Source organism: Sorex fumeus, unplaced genomic scaffold (assembly GCF_029834395.1).
Source record: "Sorex fumeus unplaced genomic scaffold, SorFum_2.1 ptg000178l, whole genome shotgun sequence".
Taxonomy (NCBI): Eukaryota; Metazoa; Chordata; class Mammalia; order Eulipotyphla; family Soricidae; genus Sorex; species Sorex fumeus.
Genome location: NW_026606235.1, coordinates 1707002 through 1725643, shown reverse-complemented (window position 1 = coordinate 1725643; position 18642 = coordinate 1707002). Strand labels below are relative to the sequence as shown.

Here is an 18642-nt window from a genome sequence, read left to right as displayed (position 1 = left end):
ATTGCTCACAGGGCTGGGGGGCATGCTGTGTATGCTGGAGCCCCGAGTTCCCTCCTCAGCACCATACCATCTCCCAAGTACCATCAGGAGCACCAAACTGGGAGCAGAACCTGAACATTGACAGTAGAACCCACACCCCAACCCCATCTCCCCATGTACAAGAAGGTCAGAAATTCTCATAGATTCTAGTCTATTTCACGGGGGTGTGAACAGAGGCAGATGCCTCCCAGGGTCTGCACCTGTGACAAGTAGCCACCAGCTGAGATGGACGGATGAGGTGCATTTGCAGGGTCAACAGGAAGAAAAGCTACCATTCTGGCCATGTGACTCTTGCCTTTGCATTTTGGGGCTCTCATCCAGTAACCCCAAGCCACCGACTCTAGACCATCTTGAGCTTCCGTCTCTTGACCGCTCCTCCTCCTCCAACCAGCCCTGCTCCTGTGCCCAGCCCTGCCTTGCCCCAAAGCTCCCCCAAAGGCTCAGAGTCTGTGTTCATTCCTTGTCTCCGAGCCCTGCCAGGGCCATCTTCGCCCCTTTCTTTGCTGTCAGCCTGGCTCTCTGGCTCCACTGCAGGCTCCCTGGGAAGAGGTTCGAGGATATTCATGAAGCCACCACATCCTCATTCATTTGAGAAATTGTAGCGCCCACAAATTGTTCCTCTATGAGATAAGAACAGGGGCTGGAGTGATAGCACAGCGGGTAGGGCGTTTGCCTTGCACGTAGTCAACATGACCGACACAAGTTCGATTCCCAGCACCCCATATGGTCCCCTGAGCACCGCCAGGAGCAATTCCTGAGTGCATGAGCCAGGAGTAACCCCTGAGCATCGCCGGGTGTGACCCAAAAAGCATAAATAAATAAATAAATAAATATGAGATAAGAACAGCCAGATAAGCTAGTCCTTGAGGAAGCATGTCTCTCCCTTGAAACGAGTCAGGAAACGGTGCTCCTTCAGCTGAGGGGTGCAAAACGCTTCCATGGCCAAGCTCCAGCCCTCCCCACAAACCCTTGGAAGATGGTGACTACAGTTGTCCCATTGTGCAGAAGAGGAGACTGAGGTCCAGAGCAGGGAAGCCTGAGATGATGGTTTATCCTGCCCCAAGCCAAGATCACCACCTCAAAGTTCCACTGGATTTGAGTACCTACTGTGGATTCATAGTTTACCTCTCCCCACGGCCCCATCTTCTGGGCATTGAGAATCCTGAAGACCTCTGGCCCCCACCCTTTCCCCAGTCATTTTCAGGCCAGAAATCGGGGCCCACCCCTTGCAGGGGGATGGTGCAATCTGCCCCCCAGGCAGGAATGCGCCCAGGAGGGTGGGGGTGGGGGGGTTCTCCAGTGTCTGAGGCTGACTCCCACATGTGGCGGTCTGTGCAGGCCGGCCGGAGCCCAGATGTTGTTTATTTCCTTTGGTCATTGGGGACATGCACACATCGTCCACTGCCAGGCAGGGATCGGAGGATGCGCTGCCCAGTCATCTCTGCATGGGGCCCCCCTACATGGTTCTGGAAACTTCCCCGGGACAGAGCAGGGCCCGGCCTCACCAGGGGGAAGGAGGTCATGGTTTCCTTCAGTCCTTCTCATCCTCCTTAACCCAGGGGGTCCTTCCGGACAGCTGGGCTGAATCCTTCATCCGCCATGACACACCACATTCTCATGCGAGACACGCTTCCCTGGGCACACCCCAGCGATGAAGAAACTCTACCCCAAAAGTGTTGACATCGAAATTAAACGTCCTGCACAGCTTGCCAAAGCAAGACGAGCAAGGTCCAGGCCCCGGGAGACATGGCAGGTGGTGAGAGAGACCATCCTGAGTCCTCGTAGGGTCCGGCCAGCTCATGTCCTCACACTGTTCCCGACAGGGTCAGCTGGTCTGGTTCTTCCTGGTCAGACGGGGAGCCAGAAGCACAGGGCGGAGAAGGTGCTTGCTTGAGGCCACCCGTGCAAAGGGCAGGGGCGGACTGGGGCTTGAACCCCAGCCACCCGCTATTCAGAGGCAGCAGGGCTCTGCCAAGGCCTCCGGCGACTCTGATTTACAGAGTCTGAGAACCCCCATCTTCTGTGCACTTCTAATGTGGTGGCAAGCCAGGGGCATACAGCTGACCCAACCTTCAGTGTCAGGGATAGTACGAGGGAAGGGTGGGGACTGCGGCAAATTAGAGAGCAGATGCCCATCTCTGTCCCTCCAGATGACTTCTTCCTGCCCTGCGGGGTGTCGGCAGATAATAGGACTCAGTGCAGAGCGTTCTCATGGCCAGCCTTAGAGGTGAAATGTACTGTCAAAGTTGGCAGTCTCTGAGATTGGGACCTCCCCAGCCGCCATCCGAAGCGTCCCCTGTTCCAGGCCAGAGTGGCCTCCTCTTGTCTCTGCCCTCCGTCCTTCCCTGGCTCCTGCTGTCCACCAAGGCCTGTGGCTCACCCGGGGAAAGACAGGGAACCCCAGAGTGGGCCAGACCCGCCTGGAGACGTGCGTGTGAGGGAGAGGAAAGGAACGCCCATAGCTGTGTGCCAGGCAGGCCCTTGCTGCCTTGTTTGCACACACCCTAGGAAGGGCCAGGAGCTGCTGCCACTGTTTTCAGATGAGGAGACGGAGTCCCACAGAGATGACGGGGTGTTTCCAAGGGCATGCAGAGAGTAAGGGAGCAGGGTTTTGGTGGGGTTTGGCAAGGGCGTAGGGAGACCACGAAGCTCACCCGGCTATGCTCAGGGCTTACTCACAGCTCCGGGCACAGGGATTCCTCCAGGCAAGGCCCAGGCAGCCATAGGTGGTGCTGGGGATCGAACCAGGGTTGGCTGTGTGCAAGGCAAGCTTCCTCCCTGCCATATGATCTCTCCAACTGGCTTCCTGCAATGTAAGTCGGGGCCTTGGAGCTTCTGGGGGAGGGACAAACAATGCAAATTTTTTTTTTCTTTTTGGGTCACACCCGGTGATGCACAGTGGCTACTCCTGGCTCTGCACTCAGGAATGACTCCTGGCGGTGCTCAGGGGACCATATGGGATGCTGGGAATCGAACCCGGGTCGGCCGCATGCAAGGCAAATGCCCTACCTGCTGTGCTATCACTCCAGCCCCGACACACAAAACTTTTATCAAGTTCAATATACTGACCTCAACTCTAGTTTGCCAGGGGTCTGCCCTTGCCAAGCTCAAAGCTCAGAGTCTTCCCACACCATCTCGGGCTACGAGATCAGCACTGCCACCCCGTCACAGCTAAAATAAGCTAAAATAAGTGAAACCTGTTTCCTACAGTGCTTTCCCAGGATCTCTCAGCTGCCCTCACCCCAATGCTCATCCCCAGCCCTGGACCACACCCCAAGGACACCCTCAGTGACTGTGTTGAACGGACAGATGGATAGTGAGCGACGGGGAGCACAGCCCTGGGCTAACCCTTGTGTTCAGAGCTGTCATCCGCTGTCCCCTTTGTAAACTGCCAAGCCTGATGCCATGAATTTCACTGTCACTCCCTAGAAAATGGACACCGAAGTCTCAACTCATGCCCTGGGCACCAGGGGAAAGACCAGATGACTCAGATGTCATTTCAATCCCCTTCATTGCTGGAGGGAGCATCTCAGGGTGACTCCACGGGGGCCAACTGGCTCTTTTGAACCAAGGGAGGACGGCCTTGACTGTGGGAAACAGTTGCTGAGTGAAAGCACGTGTGGTGCCTTACTGCTGATGCCAAGTCAAGTGCAGGGTGGTCGCACCAGAGACCAAATGCCTTTATCTAGAAAAACACTGTGAGAGGGGCTGGAGCCATCACACAGTGGGGAGGGCGTTGGCCTTGCACATGGCTGACCTTGGTTCAATCCCTGGTACCCCAGAGGGTCCCCAAAACTCCAGGAGTAATTCCTGAGTGTAGAACAAGGAATAAGCCCTGAACACTGCTAAGTGTGGCACAAAGGAAGAAAGAAAGAAAGAAAAAAAGAAAGAAAGAAAGAAAGAAAGAAAGAAAGAAAGAAAGAAAGAGGGGCTGGAGCAATAGCACAGCGGGTAGGGCATTTGCCTTGCACGCGGCCAACCCGGGTTCGATTCCCAGCATCCCATATGGTCCCCTGAGCACTGCCAGGTTTAATTCCTGAGTACAGAGCCAGGAGTAGCCCCTGTGCATTGTCGGGTGTGACCCAAAAAGCCAAAAAAAAAGAAAGAAAGAAAGAAAGGAGGGAGGGAGGGAGGGAGGGAGGAAAGAAAAGAGAAAGAGAAAGAAAAGAAAAGAAAAGAAAAGAAAAGAAAAGAAAAAGGCAGCGAGAAAGTCAGTGTGCAGCTAATAACAGGTTTTCAGTGTCCTGATCCCCTTGAGGGACCATGGCACAGGCTGGGTGGGTGTGCTTCAGGCCTCTCACAGTGGCAGGGTCAGAGCTGCCACTTTGAGTCCTGCTTCCTGGGCAGGAAACAGCATCATTTGCGTTGTCAGTGGCCGGAGGCGAGTGGAGAAGACTTGGAGCAAGGCGGTGGCATGCACCTGAGGCTCCCTTGGAAGATGGTCCGAAATTGTCTTTAGAGGCTGGGATGTTTCTAGCTGCTTTTGTCTCTGTGTGTCAGATTTATTTCTTTTGCTCTCCCTGCTTCTGAATTATTCAGGAGTGTCTGGTTACAAGTGACAGAAAATCTAACTCAAAGTGGCATGAGAACAAAAGAAGAGAACCTATGTGTCACCCCTTCCCCAGATAGCCCAGATAGCCTTGTGGCTCACCATCCTTGAGGTACATCCTTCAGATGGAGCGCCTCTGATCTGGTCTATACCCCCAAGCCTGGGTAGAAGAAAAAGAAACGGGGGCTGGAGAGATAGCACTGCGGGTAGGGCGTTTGCCTTGCACGCAGCCGACCCAGAGTCCCATATGGTCCCCTGAGCACTGCCAGGAGTAACTGCTGAGTGCAGAGCCAGGAGTAACCCCTGCGCATCGCTGGGTGTGACCCAAAAAGCAAAAAAAGAAAAGAAAAAAGAAAAAGAAACATGCATACACACAGTTACTCACACACTCAAACACACTCACAGACATTCACTCACTCACACACACATAGAGTAACTCACACATTCACACACAGAGATACACACAGTTACACAGTCACACACTCACATTCACTCACACATACTGAGACGTACACATTCACACACACATACACAGACACACACTTTCACATTCACACACAGATACAGTCACACACATTCACATATAATCACTCGCATACACATTCATACACACAAATACAGTCACACACACTACTCATAGTTACACACAGTCCCTCACATACACAAACACACACTTTCACACTCAAATACAGATCCACAGACACACACTTTCACACTCAAATACAGATACCCAGCCACACACTCACATTTACACACAGTACTCACATACACAGACACACACTATCACACAGATACACAATCACAAACACTCACATTCACACACAGTCACTCACATTCAGAGTCACAGACACACACAGACACTCTTTTCTACTCACACACGGATACACAGACACACACACATGCTTTTACACTCACATGCAGATACACAGAGACACACGCACATTTTCGCACACAGACACACAGTCACTCATACACATTCACACATGAATTGATTTTTAAAACATCTAGGACTAGGTCTTGTTGAAACCCCTAGCAGAGTTAGGACAGCCCCTGGAGTGCAGTGTCCAGATGGCCAAGCCCAGGTCTGTGCCTCGGGGTGGACACGGGGCCACATGAACCTTGAAAGTCAGAGGGTGGGGAGGAAGCGCCCTGTTAGCTGAGAGGCGTCACGGAAGTTACAGCCCACCGACGCCCCTCACCGTGTTTCCTGGAACAGTCTTGGCCCAGGGGCCAGAGGTCAGCCCCGACCACAGCTGTGGGCCCTGAGTAAATGCCTCGCAGAGAGACGGTGTGACTGGCCCGCCGGGCTCAGTCAGCTCCCCACTGGCCGGGGATCAGGGTCCTGCCACTGGTCATCAGAGAGAAGACAGTGTAAGCAGGGAAGGCCCTGCCCAGCACTCTGGGTTTGAACTTGTTGCTTCGCATGTCCCTGCACCCAGCCCAGCCACTTCACAAGCCTTCCTGGGGTTCTTACTCCCAGGAAACTTGTAGAACCATCAAGTTGGGATTTTTCTGAAGCAGAACTGTACAGACACTAGTTGTCACCACTTATTATTCCTAAAATTAGAATCCAAGTCTCTACACCCGTGCCCTGAGCGGTGGGGGTGGGGAGGGCGGAAATAGTTTTGCTCTCTCTAAGGATTTACAGAGATGCCATGAAGAGCCAGAGGGACACCATCCGCAGCCCGCCAGCGGGAGGCGCCGTTACACTATGGAGCCGCTAGAGGGCGCCCCAGGCACTGCCAACATCAAGGGCTCAGCAGAGGCCCCAATGGCATAGACCCGGCTCAGTGCTGTGTGATGCTCTTTCTGGCTCAGTGCTGTGTGATGCTCTTTCTTTGCCTCTCTCGCCCTTTCTCTCCCTCTCCGGCACTCTCCCATCCCCAAACCTCTTCCCCCATTCCCCCATACATATTCTCTCTCTCTCTCTCTCTCTCTCTCTCTCTCTCTCTCTCTCTCTCTCTCTCTCTCCCTCCCTTTCTCCCCACCCCCTGAATCCCCCCAAAGGAAGGTTCTACTATCTTTAACAAGTAAAAAAAATATCAACACCACTCTATAAATAGTGCTTGGAGTCCGTGTTCTTCAATCACAAGTCCACATTCGCGGCCAGTCCACTGGTGTAGAAAGGTGGAAGGCCACTAGTTATGCTTCAGACTGGAGGTAAGGGTGGAAGGATGGATGTGGTGACCGAGGAGAGGCACCATACTCGGGTGTACAGGCCTTTGGTGCTCTCAGAATCCCCATCATCTTCCCAGAAGGTTGAGAGGTGCAAGGAGAACAGGGAAGAACAAAAATGTGGTCCTTTCTCTATCCATCCCACCCGCAGGACACAATAAAGGCAAGACTGTTGCCTTTAAGTATCTTCTTGTTTTAAGATCTACAAACCTATAGGCAAAAGTGAAAGGGGGATACCCGCAGAGATAGTACAGTGGGTAAAGTACTTGCCTTGCATGTAGCTGACCAGGGTTCAATCCCTGACACCTCATATACACCCCTGAGTCCCACCAGGAGTGATCCCTGAGTGCAAAGCCAGGAGTATTCCCTGAGCACTGCTCATCGTGACCCCAAAAAACAAAAAAAAAAGGAACAAAGAAAAGAACAAAAGAAAGAAAAATGAAAGAGAAAGAAAAGGAAAGAAAGGAGGAAGGAAGTAAGGAAGAAAGGAAGGAAGGAAGGAAGGAAGGAAGACAAAGAAAGAAAGAAAGAAAGAAAGAAAGAAAGAAAGAGAAAGAAAGAAGAAAGAAAGAGAAAGAAAGAAGAAAGAAAGAAAGAAAGAAAGAAAGAAAGGAAGGAAGGAAGGAAGGAAGGAAGGAAGGAAGGAAGGAAGAAAGAAAAAAGAAAGAAAGAGAAAAAAGAAAGAACGCAACCAATCTCTGTTAGGTCCCCAGCATTAGCTATGGTCCTGAGGCCCACCAGGAGTGATTCCTGAGCACTGCTGGATGTAACCCAAAGCAACAACAAAATATTAAATAGAAGAATTGAGGAGGGAGGTGGGGAGTGATGGGAGGGAACCTGGGGACACTGGTGCTGGAAAATGTACACTGGTGGAGGGATGGGTATTGGAATACTGTATGACTGAAATCCAATCACGAACAGCTTTATAATGGTATAGCTCACAGTGATTCAATAAAAGTTTTAAAAAACTGTAAAATGGTGCCTTAATAAACATTTTCTATTTGACAACCATTTTTACATATTCTTGCTATTTCCATATTTGCTTCATATTTTAAGAGCTCAAATAGTAGTAACAAATGCTAAGTCCTTTCATGCCCAATTCAATCAGCTTATTTGTTCAATAGCTGAACAAATACAGTACTCCTACATTGTCACTGTCACTGTCACTGTCCTCCCGTTGTTCATCGATTTGCTCAAGCGGGCACAGTACCATTGTGAGAATGTTACTTGTCGTTACTGTGTTTGGCATATCAAATACTTCCTGGGTACCTTGCCAGGCTTTACCTATGAGCGAGATACTCTTGTTAACTTGCCGGGCTCCAGCAAGAGGGGCGGAGGAATCGAACTCAGGTCAACCAGGTCGGCCGCTTGCAAGACAAACGCCCTACTCGCTGAAAAGCTAAGTCCTTGTTTGTTCTCTAGTCCCTTTCCCCACGGGATCCTGAGGGATGCAGTGATCCTAAATTCAGAGTTTATGGGTCCTTTATATGTCATCATACAAAAGCCAGTGGTGTTAGGAAACTGCTTTGCAAGGTTTTCAAATATATATATATATTTCAAATATATATATATACCAGATGGTCAGACTTCTTTGTCAAGGTCATGAACGATCGGTTTGAGGCCCTCCATGTTCCCGGAGCGAAGAGATGCCATTGGGCTACACTAGCACGCGACAGGGACAAATGGAGACGTTACTGGCGCCCGCTCGAGCAAATCGACGATTAACGGGAAGTTAAGTGATTAAGTGATATGTATCTTTATATTTGAAAGAAGCTATATATAATATATATATAGCTTCTTTCTGTAGGATTCATCATACAACCTGCATTTTTGTCTCAGCACTGTCTTTGAGATCAATTCATAAAAACATTCCATTTCTATCATTTGCAGTAGTAAAATATGTATGGCATATGCATTGTGTGGGGGTGGGGGACATTAAGCCACATCTGCTCAGTCCTTACTCCTAGCTCCATGCTCAAGGGCCAGTCTAGATGGTTCTCAGGGCTCACTCCTGGATCTGTGTTCAGGAGTGACCCCTGACTGGTGCTCAGAGGACCTTATGGGGTTCTGGGGATTTGAACCAGGGTTGGCCATGTACAAGGCAAGCACCCTACCCCTGGTTCAGTCTCTCTGGCCCACACAGTGCTTTCTTCTTCTGTTATTAAGACAGGGCTTTGCAATGAGCTATTATTAAGCAACGCTTCAGTAAACACCTTTGACCCTGCTTCTGTGCAAATACATAAGACCGTCTCTGTGCCCATGACCCTTGAGACCGGAAACATCAGTGTGACCCAGGAACCAGTTAGCAGTGCAAATCCTCAGGCCTCATCTCAGACCCTGAGAATTCCATTCTCCAAGGTGGTAGAGCGATCTGAGTCATCACCAGCTCTCTAGATGCTGACCTCGGACAGTCGACACCCACTATTTTGGGTTTTTATACCAGGAGACAGAAGACAAACTGCTGTGGTTTGGGCCGGGGGGGGGGGGGGCAGGGAGGGAAAAAGATTCACAAGATGAAGTGAAAATTTCCTTTCAGCCTGGCCAGTCCTCATAATTGTCAAAAAAAAATTTTTTTTTAAATAGCCTATGGTGGGAACTGAGCTCTGTTCATTTTTTTCCCCTTTCATTTTGTTTTTGTTATTGGTGGCGCCTTTTCTTTTTCCTTTATAGTAACTGGGAGTTTTTTGTTTGGTTGATTTGTGTATTTGTTTTTAGTTTTTCTGGGTCACCCGGACATACTCAGAAGTTATTTATTCCTGGCTAGGAACTCAGTAATTACTCCTAGCAGTGCTCTGGGGACCATATAGAATGTCAGGGATTAAACCTGGGTCCAGTGCTTGCCAGGCAAGCCGACTAGCTTCTCCCTACAGGCAGACAACCCCCACACCCCATTTTAGTACAGATTAGGTTTGTAAATGAGAAATCCAAATAACAGCAATTTAAAGGAAACAGGAAAAAACAAAAGATGTTTCTCTCATGCAACAGTTCAATTTTTCAGCTATGCCTGACAGTGTTCAGGGCTTACTCCTGGCTCTGTGCTCAGGGATCACACCTGGCTGTGCTTGGGGGACCATAAGGGGTGCCAGGGTTGGAACTAAGAAGGTTGGCTGTATACCAGGCAAATGCCCTCCCCACTGTACTGTCTCTCTAGCCTTCTTCCAGATAGCTGTTTACTTGGGCAGCCCAGAGTTCAACCTTCCTCAGGAACTCAGGCTCTTCCTCATCTTATTTCTCCAACCTTCTCAACACTTGGTTTCTACTTCATGAACCCAGATGTGCTCCAACCATGATGCTCACAGTCCAACCTACAGGAAGGATAGAGGATGTCAAGGAGCACCTGTGCCCTTTACTTTAGGCCCCCATTGGTCGGATTTTAGTCACGTGGCCGTGTCTAGTCGCAAGGGTAGCTGGGAAATGTAGTTCTCAGTGACTTGATGGCACAATTGAGATGCTCACACATATGACTTGTTTCTCTCTCCCCTTCCCCCACCTTCCACCTTGTTCTGATGAGCAGCAGGGACTGGTCTGGGGGGAAACTGCACAGGCTGTGTCATCTGCTCGGAAGAGAACGGCTGCTCCACGTGCCAGCAGAAGCTGTTTCTGTTCATCCGCCGGGAAGGCATCCGCCAGTACGGCAAGTGTGTGCATGACTGTCCCCTGGGCTACTTCGGCATCCGCGGCCAGGAGGTCAACAGGTGCAAAAGTACGTGTCTCCTCCCTAGGCCCGTGCTAGCATCGGCTCCTGGGCCGGGCTGACCCCAAGACCACGTCTCAGCCCCCCCACAGCCACAGGGATGCCAGTGTGTAGCTAGGCTAGATCCAGACGCCGGCTTGATTCAGGCTGGTACTGATGCCCCAGGCAGCTCGGTGCCCTCCCTGGTGCCAGCCGGGAACCTTCACTTCTTCCCTAGTTAGCTGTGTGACCTCAGTATGTTCCTCACCCTCTCGTGGCATAACTCAAAAGGGAAAAGATTCTTGACTCCTGACTTGAATTATCGGGATGGTCTGTGACAGATCCCTGAGCTTTGATGGAAAGGGGGGAGGGGAGGCCTTTTCTCCTGACTCAGATTTGCTGGAAGGTCCATCTCATGCCCTTTCTGAACCTCAGATCAAATGAGAAAAGGAATTCTGGACCCTCAAATCCTAATGGCCTGTCGTGACCTTGGACACATTGCCCTCCCTCTGCTGAGCCCCAGTTCCAGTGCTTTCTCCTCAAAAGCAGCCCTGTTTGACGTTGGACAAGGTTGACATTCCAAGGAGACACAGACTTCTGACCCCAACACTAGGGCTGCTCAGAAACCCACTAGTGCAGCCGCCCTCCATGGGCTGGCCCTGACTCTGTCAGAGAACGCAGTGCCCTTCATGGGGTGGCCCCGGCTCTGTCATAGAATGTGATGCCCTCCATGGGGTGGCCCAGGCTCTGTCATAGAATGCAGTGCCCTCCATGGGGGTGGCACTGGCTCTGTTACAGAATGTGGCACCACCTGTGAGAGCTGCTTCAGCCAGGACTTCTGCATCCAGTGCAAGAGGAGGTTTTACCTGTACAAGGGGAAGTGCCTGCCCACCTGTCCGCCTGGCACCGCAGCCCAACAGAGCACACGGGAGTGCCAGGGTGAGTGGAGGCCTCCCTTCCCTGCCCTTTTCCTTCTCTCTCTGGAGCAGAGGTCTGAGGAGGAGGTCTAGGGTCCTGGAGACCATCACATGGAAGTCCAACTGTGTCAGGTACACACAGGAGTCATTCAATGGCACTAGATCTGATATAAACACCATCATTTCCATTAGTGCCCACTCCGACATCCCTAGTATGACTAAGGAAAGCAACCATACTTGGGAGAAAAACAGTGACTGTGGAATAAGATGGAGTCCATTCAAAACCTAGCTCTAATATGTATGCATTTGTGAGCTTGATTAAGTCATCTACCTATCTTTCAGTTTCTCCAAATGTTTTTAAAAATGACCATTGAACCAACTTCCTTGAGGATAGGAACATAGGACTTGCTTCCTTGAGGAAGCAAGTGGGGTGGATGGGGTGAATGAGAGTGAAATGAATTACTACGGTTTGAAGAACTTACGGCATACACTAAGGAGCATCCAGGCAGTGTGCAATGCATTATAATTGCATCAGTGTCCTTGTCTCCCTGCTCTGTTTCCCAGTTGCTCCTTTATTTTTATTTTATTTTTTATTTTATTTTAATTGAACCACTGTGAGATACACAGTTACAAAGCTGTTCATGATGGGGCTTTAGTTATACAATGTTCCAACATGTGTCTCTTCACCAATGTCCATTTCCCACCACCAATGTCCTCAATTTCCCTCCCAGGCCCCTATCTATGGAAGGCCGCCTTCTTCTTCTTCTTCTCCTTCTCCTTCTCCTTCTCCTTCTCCTTCTCCTCCTCCTCCTCCTCCTCCTTCTTCTTCTCCTCCTTCTCCTCCTTCTCCTCCTTCTCCTTCTTCTCCTCCTCCTTCTTCTCCTTCTTCTCCTTCTCCTTCTTCTCTCTCTCTCTGTATCTATCTATCTCTTCTTCTTTCTCTCTCTGTATCTATCTCTTCTTCTTTCTCTCTCTCTGTATCTATCTATCTATCTATCTCTATCTCTCTATCTCTCCTTTTGGTTTTGGGCATTATAATTTGCAGTACAGATCCTGAGAGGCCATCATGTTTAGTCTTTTGCCCACTTTCAGCATGCAGCTCCCATTCAGAGCGATCTCTTCCTACCATCATTGTCATAGTGGACCCTTCTCGATCCTAACTGCCCCCTCCACTAGCACTTGAGGCAGGCATCCAACCATGAACCAATCCTCCTGGCCCTTGTTTCTACTGTTCTTGGGTCTTAGCCTCATACTATTTTTTTCACATCGCATAAATGAGTGCAGTCATTCTATGCCTGTCCCTCTCCTTCTGATTCATTTCCCTCAGCGTGATACTCTTCATGTCCATGCATTTATAGTTAAATTTCATGACTTCATTTTCCCTAAAAGCTGCATAGTATCCCATTGTGTGGATGTGCCATAGTTTCTTTAACCAGTCATCTGCCTGGTACTCGGGTTGTTTCCAGATTCCTTAATTGCTCTCTCGCAGACCCCTGCCTGAGCTCGTGCATTATATCACTGTATCACTGTCCTCTCCTTGTTCATCAATTTTCTTGAGTGGGCACCAGTGATGTCTCCATTTGTCCCTGACACATGCTAGTGTAGCCCGATGGCATATTGGGGGCTCTTTCGGGGTGAGGGGAATGAGGACCATCATTGATACTGTTTTCGGCATTTCGAGTACACCACGGGTAGCTTGCGAGGCTCTGCCATGCAGGCGGGATATACTCTCAGTAGCTTGCATGAGAGGGATGGAGGCTTTTGGGGCAGCCTCTAATCACCTTTACAGGTGTTCCCAGTCAGGCATATATGTGGTAAGGATACTTTCGGTAGCCCACCAGGTTCTCTGAGAGAGAAAACTAGACAATAAAAGGTCACACATTTGTGGCCACGTGCTTCTTGGAGCTTGGTTTCATAGTCTCTGGATCTTGGCCGTTGGTGGGATTACTCAGCAGTCGGTGGGTGCAACTGTCTGGCTACTGGAAGATGGGGGATCTGAGTGGAGGAGGCCCAGTCCCAATCCGAGCAGGCCAGGATATCTCATCATAATTATGAGATTATAACGTGCATTATAATCTCATTATAATCTGTGGTCTGTCCTTAGAGACACACAGTCAGACAGAGTCCTGCTCCCCTGGACTCTCAGTTGAAACACAAAGTTCCACCCGTGCATTCTTTCTGAGCTCTTCTTCACAGCCGTTCTAAACATGGTGGCTCCTGGCTTGGGCCACATCCCTCCTGGGGCAGCTCTGCATGACTCCCCTCCTGTGGTCAGATGTCTCCCCTGTCCCTGTCTGTAGCCTGCTGCCTCTTCTGGGTTCCTCCATCCATAACCAGCTCCACGCCCCCTGGGCTGGCCTCCCCGGAGATATGGACCTCTGCTGACTCTTCTCTCTTCCTCATCCTCCCTCAGATCCAATCCGCTCATTCCTTCCTTCAAGAGAGAGTCATTAGAGCATATGCTATGTGTCAGGCACTGGGGGCCAGAGCGACAGTACAACAAGCAGGGCGTTCGCCCTGCACACAGCCAGCCTGGGTTTGATCCCCGGCATCCCATATGGTTCCCCAAGCACACCAGGAGTGATTCCTGAGTGCAGAGCCAGGAGGAAGCCCTGAGCATCATCCTGTGCCCCCTGCCACTGCCCCCCCCAAATCTTACAGATGGAAGTTTTAAGTTATGACATCTATTAAAGACCTGTGAATATATATATATATATATATATATATATATATATATATTAAATAGAGTAGAGCAAGAGGGAAATTCTCCAGGGAAAGCTGGAATTTTTAAGAATAAGAAGGGACTGGAGAGATAGTACAGTGAGTAAGGCACTTGCCTTGGACCCAGCCAGCCCTGGTTTGATCCCTGGCACTGTATTTAGTCCCCTGAGCAATGCTAGGAGTGATTCCCTGAGTGCAGAGCCAGGAAGAAACTGGGTGGACTCCCCCACCCCCCCCCACAAAAAAAGTGTATATTTGCCAAGAAAATGGGCAAAGCTTCTCTCCCTCGTGGTTGGGACTATTTGGTATAGAGAGCAAAACAGATCTCAGGGTGCGTGAGAGGTCAGCGTTGGGGGCAGGGGGTGGTGCTGAGATAGAATAAAACTCCCTGACCCACTCCATCTCTGCTTGCCCTCGTCTCCTCACTACACACACACACACACACACACACACACACACACACACCTTCGCCCATGACTGTGATCCTGGCCCCAGCCTCCTGCCTGTCTCTCTAGCTCAGGCTCCCAGCCAGATTCTGTTGATGTGGCGCTGAGACTAGGATTCTGCTCTGCTCAGAGAGACCTTCCTGTGTGGTCCCACAGTGCTCCCTCTGGTGCCCATAAGCCAACCTCTTGCCCCTCTCCTTTGTTCCTCCTCCATTTGAGGCCAGGCTCCAGTGGCCCAGATCTTTTTTTTTTTAATTTTTTTTTTTTAATGAATCAACCGTGAGGTACAGTTACAGACTTACAAACTTTTGTGCTTGCATTTCAGTCATACAATGATCGAGTACCCATCCCTCCAGCAGTGCCCCTTCTCCACCACCAATGATCCCAGTATCCCTCACCACCCCCACCCCACCCACCCCCCGGTGGCAGGCACATTCCCTTTCACTCTCTCTCTCCTTTAGGTCTGCAATAGATGCCCCAGATCTAAACTAGGGCCGATTACCCTGACAACTTTGCCTGTGTCTTTTCTCTCCCCTGGTGCTCTCCTCCTTCCTGCCCCCCTCTGAACCTGGCTGAACTCCCGGCCCCACTTCCAGATTCAGGTCAGGGGGCTCCTCCTCCAGGAAGCCTTCTGGGCTTCTGTGAGCACCTGATTGCTGTCTGAGTACCCTGCTGATTGTGAGCTCTAGGAGGCCGACTCGGGTCTGTCTTATTTCTTTGGCACCCCAGCACCAATCCAGCCCCTGGCACACACAGCAAGTCCTCAATCTTGCTTTTCAAGTGAATGCATACAGTCTAGGAACCATGGTTCTCAGGCCTGCAGGCCTGGGTTCTGGGGCTCCCGCTTCCTGAGGTGTCTTCTGAGATGCGAGTCCCTCTGTGTTCCCTGGGCTGCCTTTTTCCTGCCCTGGGCTCAGCGTTTTAATCTATAAAATAGGTGTGTGAGTCACCACTCCTATCTCTGTCTGCCTCTCAAGGACTCTTTTTCACAGAGATGGGTTTGGGTCACACCTGGCAGTGCTCAGGACTTATCGCTGACTGTGCTCTGTGATCACCCATCACTGGGCTGGAGAAACCATCTGTGATACCGAGGATGGACCCAGATAGTACCCGCTGTTCTAGCTCTCTGACCCAGGGAGTCTTTAAAGAATCCTATGGCGGGGACGGGGGAGCGGGGCTGGAGTGATAGCACAGCAGGCAGGGCATTTGCCTTGCAAGCGGCCGATCTGGTTTAATTCCCAGCATCCCATACGGCCCCCTGAGCCCCGCCAGGGATAATTCCTGAGTGCAGAGCCAGAAGTAACCCCTGAGCATCGCCAGGTGTGACCCAAAAAGAAAAAAAAAAGAATCCCATGGGAAGAAATGAATATTTAATTCTCAAATTTGTCCAGGCTGAGAACTTCTCTTCATGTTTTCTCCCCCTCGCAACAGCATGGTCTACCCCCCACCTTAAGTTAAAGAGAAAGCACGATTGAGCTCAACCCCTGTGTCTTGGTCCTGCGGGCCTCCAAGCTGACCAGACATCTGCGTGTCCGGCCACAGCCCCCCACTGTTGCCCCTTGATCCCCAGCTGCCCCACCCCAGAGAGGCCACCTGCTGAGCCCCACCCCAGCCCTGACCCCTCCCCGGGACGCCTTCCTCTTCAGAGTCACCCTCCGTGGCTTGACCTTCTGCTTCCTGGATGCTCCTTAAACATCTCTCCTCGGGGCAGCCCGCAAGACCCTCTCCTGGGGGAGAACCGAGCCCGTCAACCCCTGTATTTGCTGCCTGACCCTCTCTGACACCTGTCTGTGTCTCTGTCCCCCCAGAGGAGTGTGAGCTGGGCCCCTGGGGTGCCTGGAGCCGGTGCATGCACAGCAGGAAGACGTGCGGCCTGTCATGGGGCCTGGAGACCCGAGTGCGAGAGGCCGGCCGGACCGGGCCGGAGGAGGGGGCCAGCTGCCAGGTGCTGTCCGAGTCCAGGAAATGCCCCATCCAGAGGCCCTGCCCAGGAGGTGAGCGCCAGGATGGGGATGGGGATGGGGATGGGGATGGGGGAGCATGTGGTTAGACCATGAGTGGCCCCAGGACACTGCCACATAGTACACAGTATCCAAAAGGTTGCTGGAAGGTGGCCTGTCACCCACACCTCCAGGGGCTAAGACTGGTCCTTCCCGGGGTCCTTTCAAAGGTCTCCCTGGCAGGGCCCAGTCCCAGGTGCTGTGGGGTGATGCCTGTCCTTTACGCCGGGAGCACTCCACCCACAGAGGCTCCCTCAGCATCCTGGAGGCTGGCTTGGTGCCCAGATGAAAGGACCCCCAGTTGACATTCAAGAATGAAAGTGCGTGCCACCCACAGCTTGCTTCCAGCCTTGCCGTGCGGGTGTAGGAGCTGCTTCCTAGTCTCCGTGGCTGTGGCCCTTGGGGAGAGAAGTACGGGGAGGGACAGGCAGTGTGTGAGCATGACCTGCGTGTTGGGAGGCGGGAAACTGGCACTTTCGGGCTGCCTGTGTTCCCGCTAAGCCGAGGTCATCTCACCTGCTGATCCAAGAACTGGCAGAACATTCCAGGTGGATCAGTGCAGAGGTGTGGCGGAGGCTATGACCCAATGACCTGGGGAACAGAGGGGAGGTCAGTGAGTAGGGCCAGGTGGATGACAAGAACCACGATGGCCCAGGTCCCTCATACCTGAGGAACAGGGCGGCCGGAATGTGGGGAGACATACAGGGGACAGAGCAATAGTACAGGGATGGGGCACTTGTCCTGCTCATGGCTGACCCAGGTTCAAACCCCGGCACCCCACATGATCCCCCATGTCTGCCAGGAGTGATCCCTGAGTGCAGTCAGGAGTAAGCCCTGAGCACCATTAGGTGTGCCCCCCCCCCCCATATAGAGAGAGTTGGGGAGAGAATAGTGTACAGAGGACACTGGAAATCCCAGCCTGCACGGTGGGGGTGGGGTGGTGTTATTTGGGGGGCGTCACCAAATTCTGTCACTGCCTCTGTGTTCTGAGGGCAGAGCCAGGGTACCAGGTAAGTTGGAAGGTGGTGCTGAGATCTGGACGAAAGTTTCAGTGCCTAAGGGAGGGTCCTGGCGCTCCCCCTAAGGCTACCCCAGAGCTGACTGAGGAGGCCTCCTAAAGCTGCAGGGCTCGGCAGGTCAGATGAGGACCCCCCCTGGGGTGGGCGCCCTAGGACAGTGAGCTCCCCTAAAGAGCTGAGGTGGGGCTGGAGCAATAGCACAGAGGGTAGGGTGTTTGCCTTGCACACGGCATACCCAGGTTCGATTCCCAGCATCCCATATGGTTCCCTGAGCACTGCCAGGAGTAATTCCTGAGTGCAGAGCCAGGAGTAACTCCTAAGCATCACCGGGTGTGACCCAAAAAGCCCCCCCAAAAAAGAAATAAAAGAGCTGAGGTGACAGTGGGGGCCAAGCTGTCCTGCAGTGCCAACAGGAGTCAGCATGAGGTCAGTGTCCGAGTTACTCTGCCCTCTGCTGTCTGTGAGGATTCGGGGGCTCCAGCCTGAGACACACTGCCCCCTGCACCCCCTTTGCAGAGCGAAGCTCCAGCCAGAAGAAGGGTCGCAGGGAGCGGCGCCCGCGCAAGGACCGGAAGCTTGACCGCAAGCTGGACGTGCGGCCCCGCCGGCCCCAGGCCTGAGTGCGCGGATGTGACCAAGACGTGACTGAGACGTGACTGAGACGTGACTGAGACATGGCTGAGATGTGACTGAAACATGACAGACTTCACTGAGATGTGATAGAGGCGTGTCTGAGACATGACAGAGGCGTGACTGAAACATGACAGAAAACACCATCTCCAGCCCCTCCTTTACTCCTCAACTCTTGCTTCTCTCCCTTCTTCTTTCTTTCCATGTCACTATGCTTTCCCCTTCCTTTTCCTATGTTTCTCCACTTCTCCATCTTCCCACCATCCCTCCCTCCCGCCCTCCCTCCATCCCTCCCTCCTTTCCTTCCTTCTTTCCTTCTCTCTTTTTCTTTTTCTTTCTTTCTTTCTTTCTTTCTTTCTTTCTTTCTTTCTTTCTTTGCTTTCTTTCTTTCCCTTTCCTTCTGCTTTCATATTTCTCACTGTGACCTCCCTGTCTCTGTATTTGACACTCAGACACACACTTCCTTACTCACA

General features: G+C 51.7%; 1 protein-coding gene across 1 annotated transcript in view; it reads left to right on the top strand.

Moving 5' to 3' along the window:
* The window catches only part of RSPO4 (R-spondin 4), a 37741-nt gene extending 19582 nt beyond the window's left edge, over positions 1 to 18159 (top strand). The window contains exons 2-5 of the mRNA XM_056107884.1: positions 10278 to 10466; positions 11235 to 11375; positions 16329 to 16514; positions 18056 to 18159. Coding sequence (XP_055963859.1) covers positions 10278 to 10466; positions 11235 to 11375; positions 16329 to 16514; positions 18056 to 18159 — 620 coding nt within the window. The remainder of the gene's footprint in view (positions 1 to 10277; positions 10467 to 11234; positions 11376 to 16328; positions 16515 to 18055) is intronic.
* Positions 18160 to 18642: the final 483 nt, after the last annotated feature.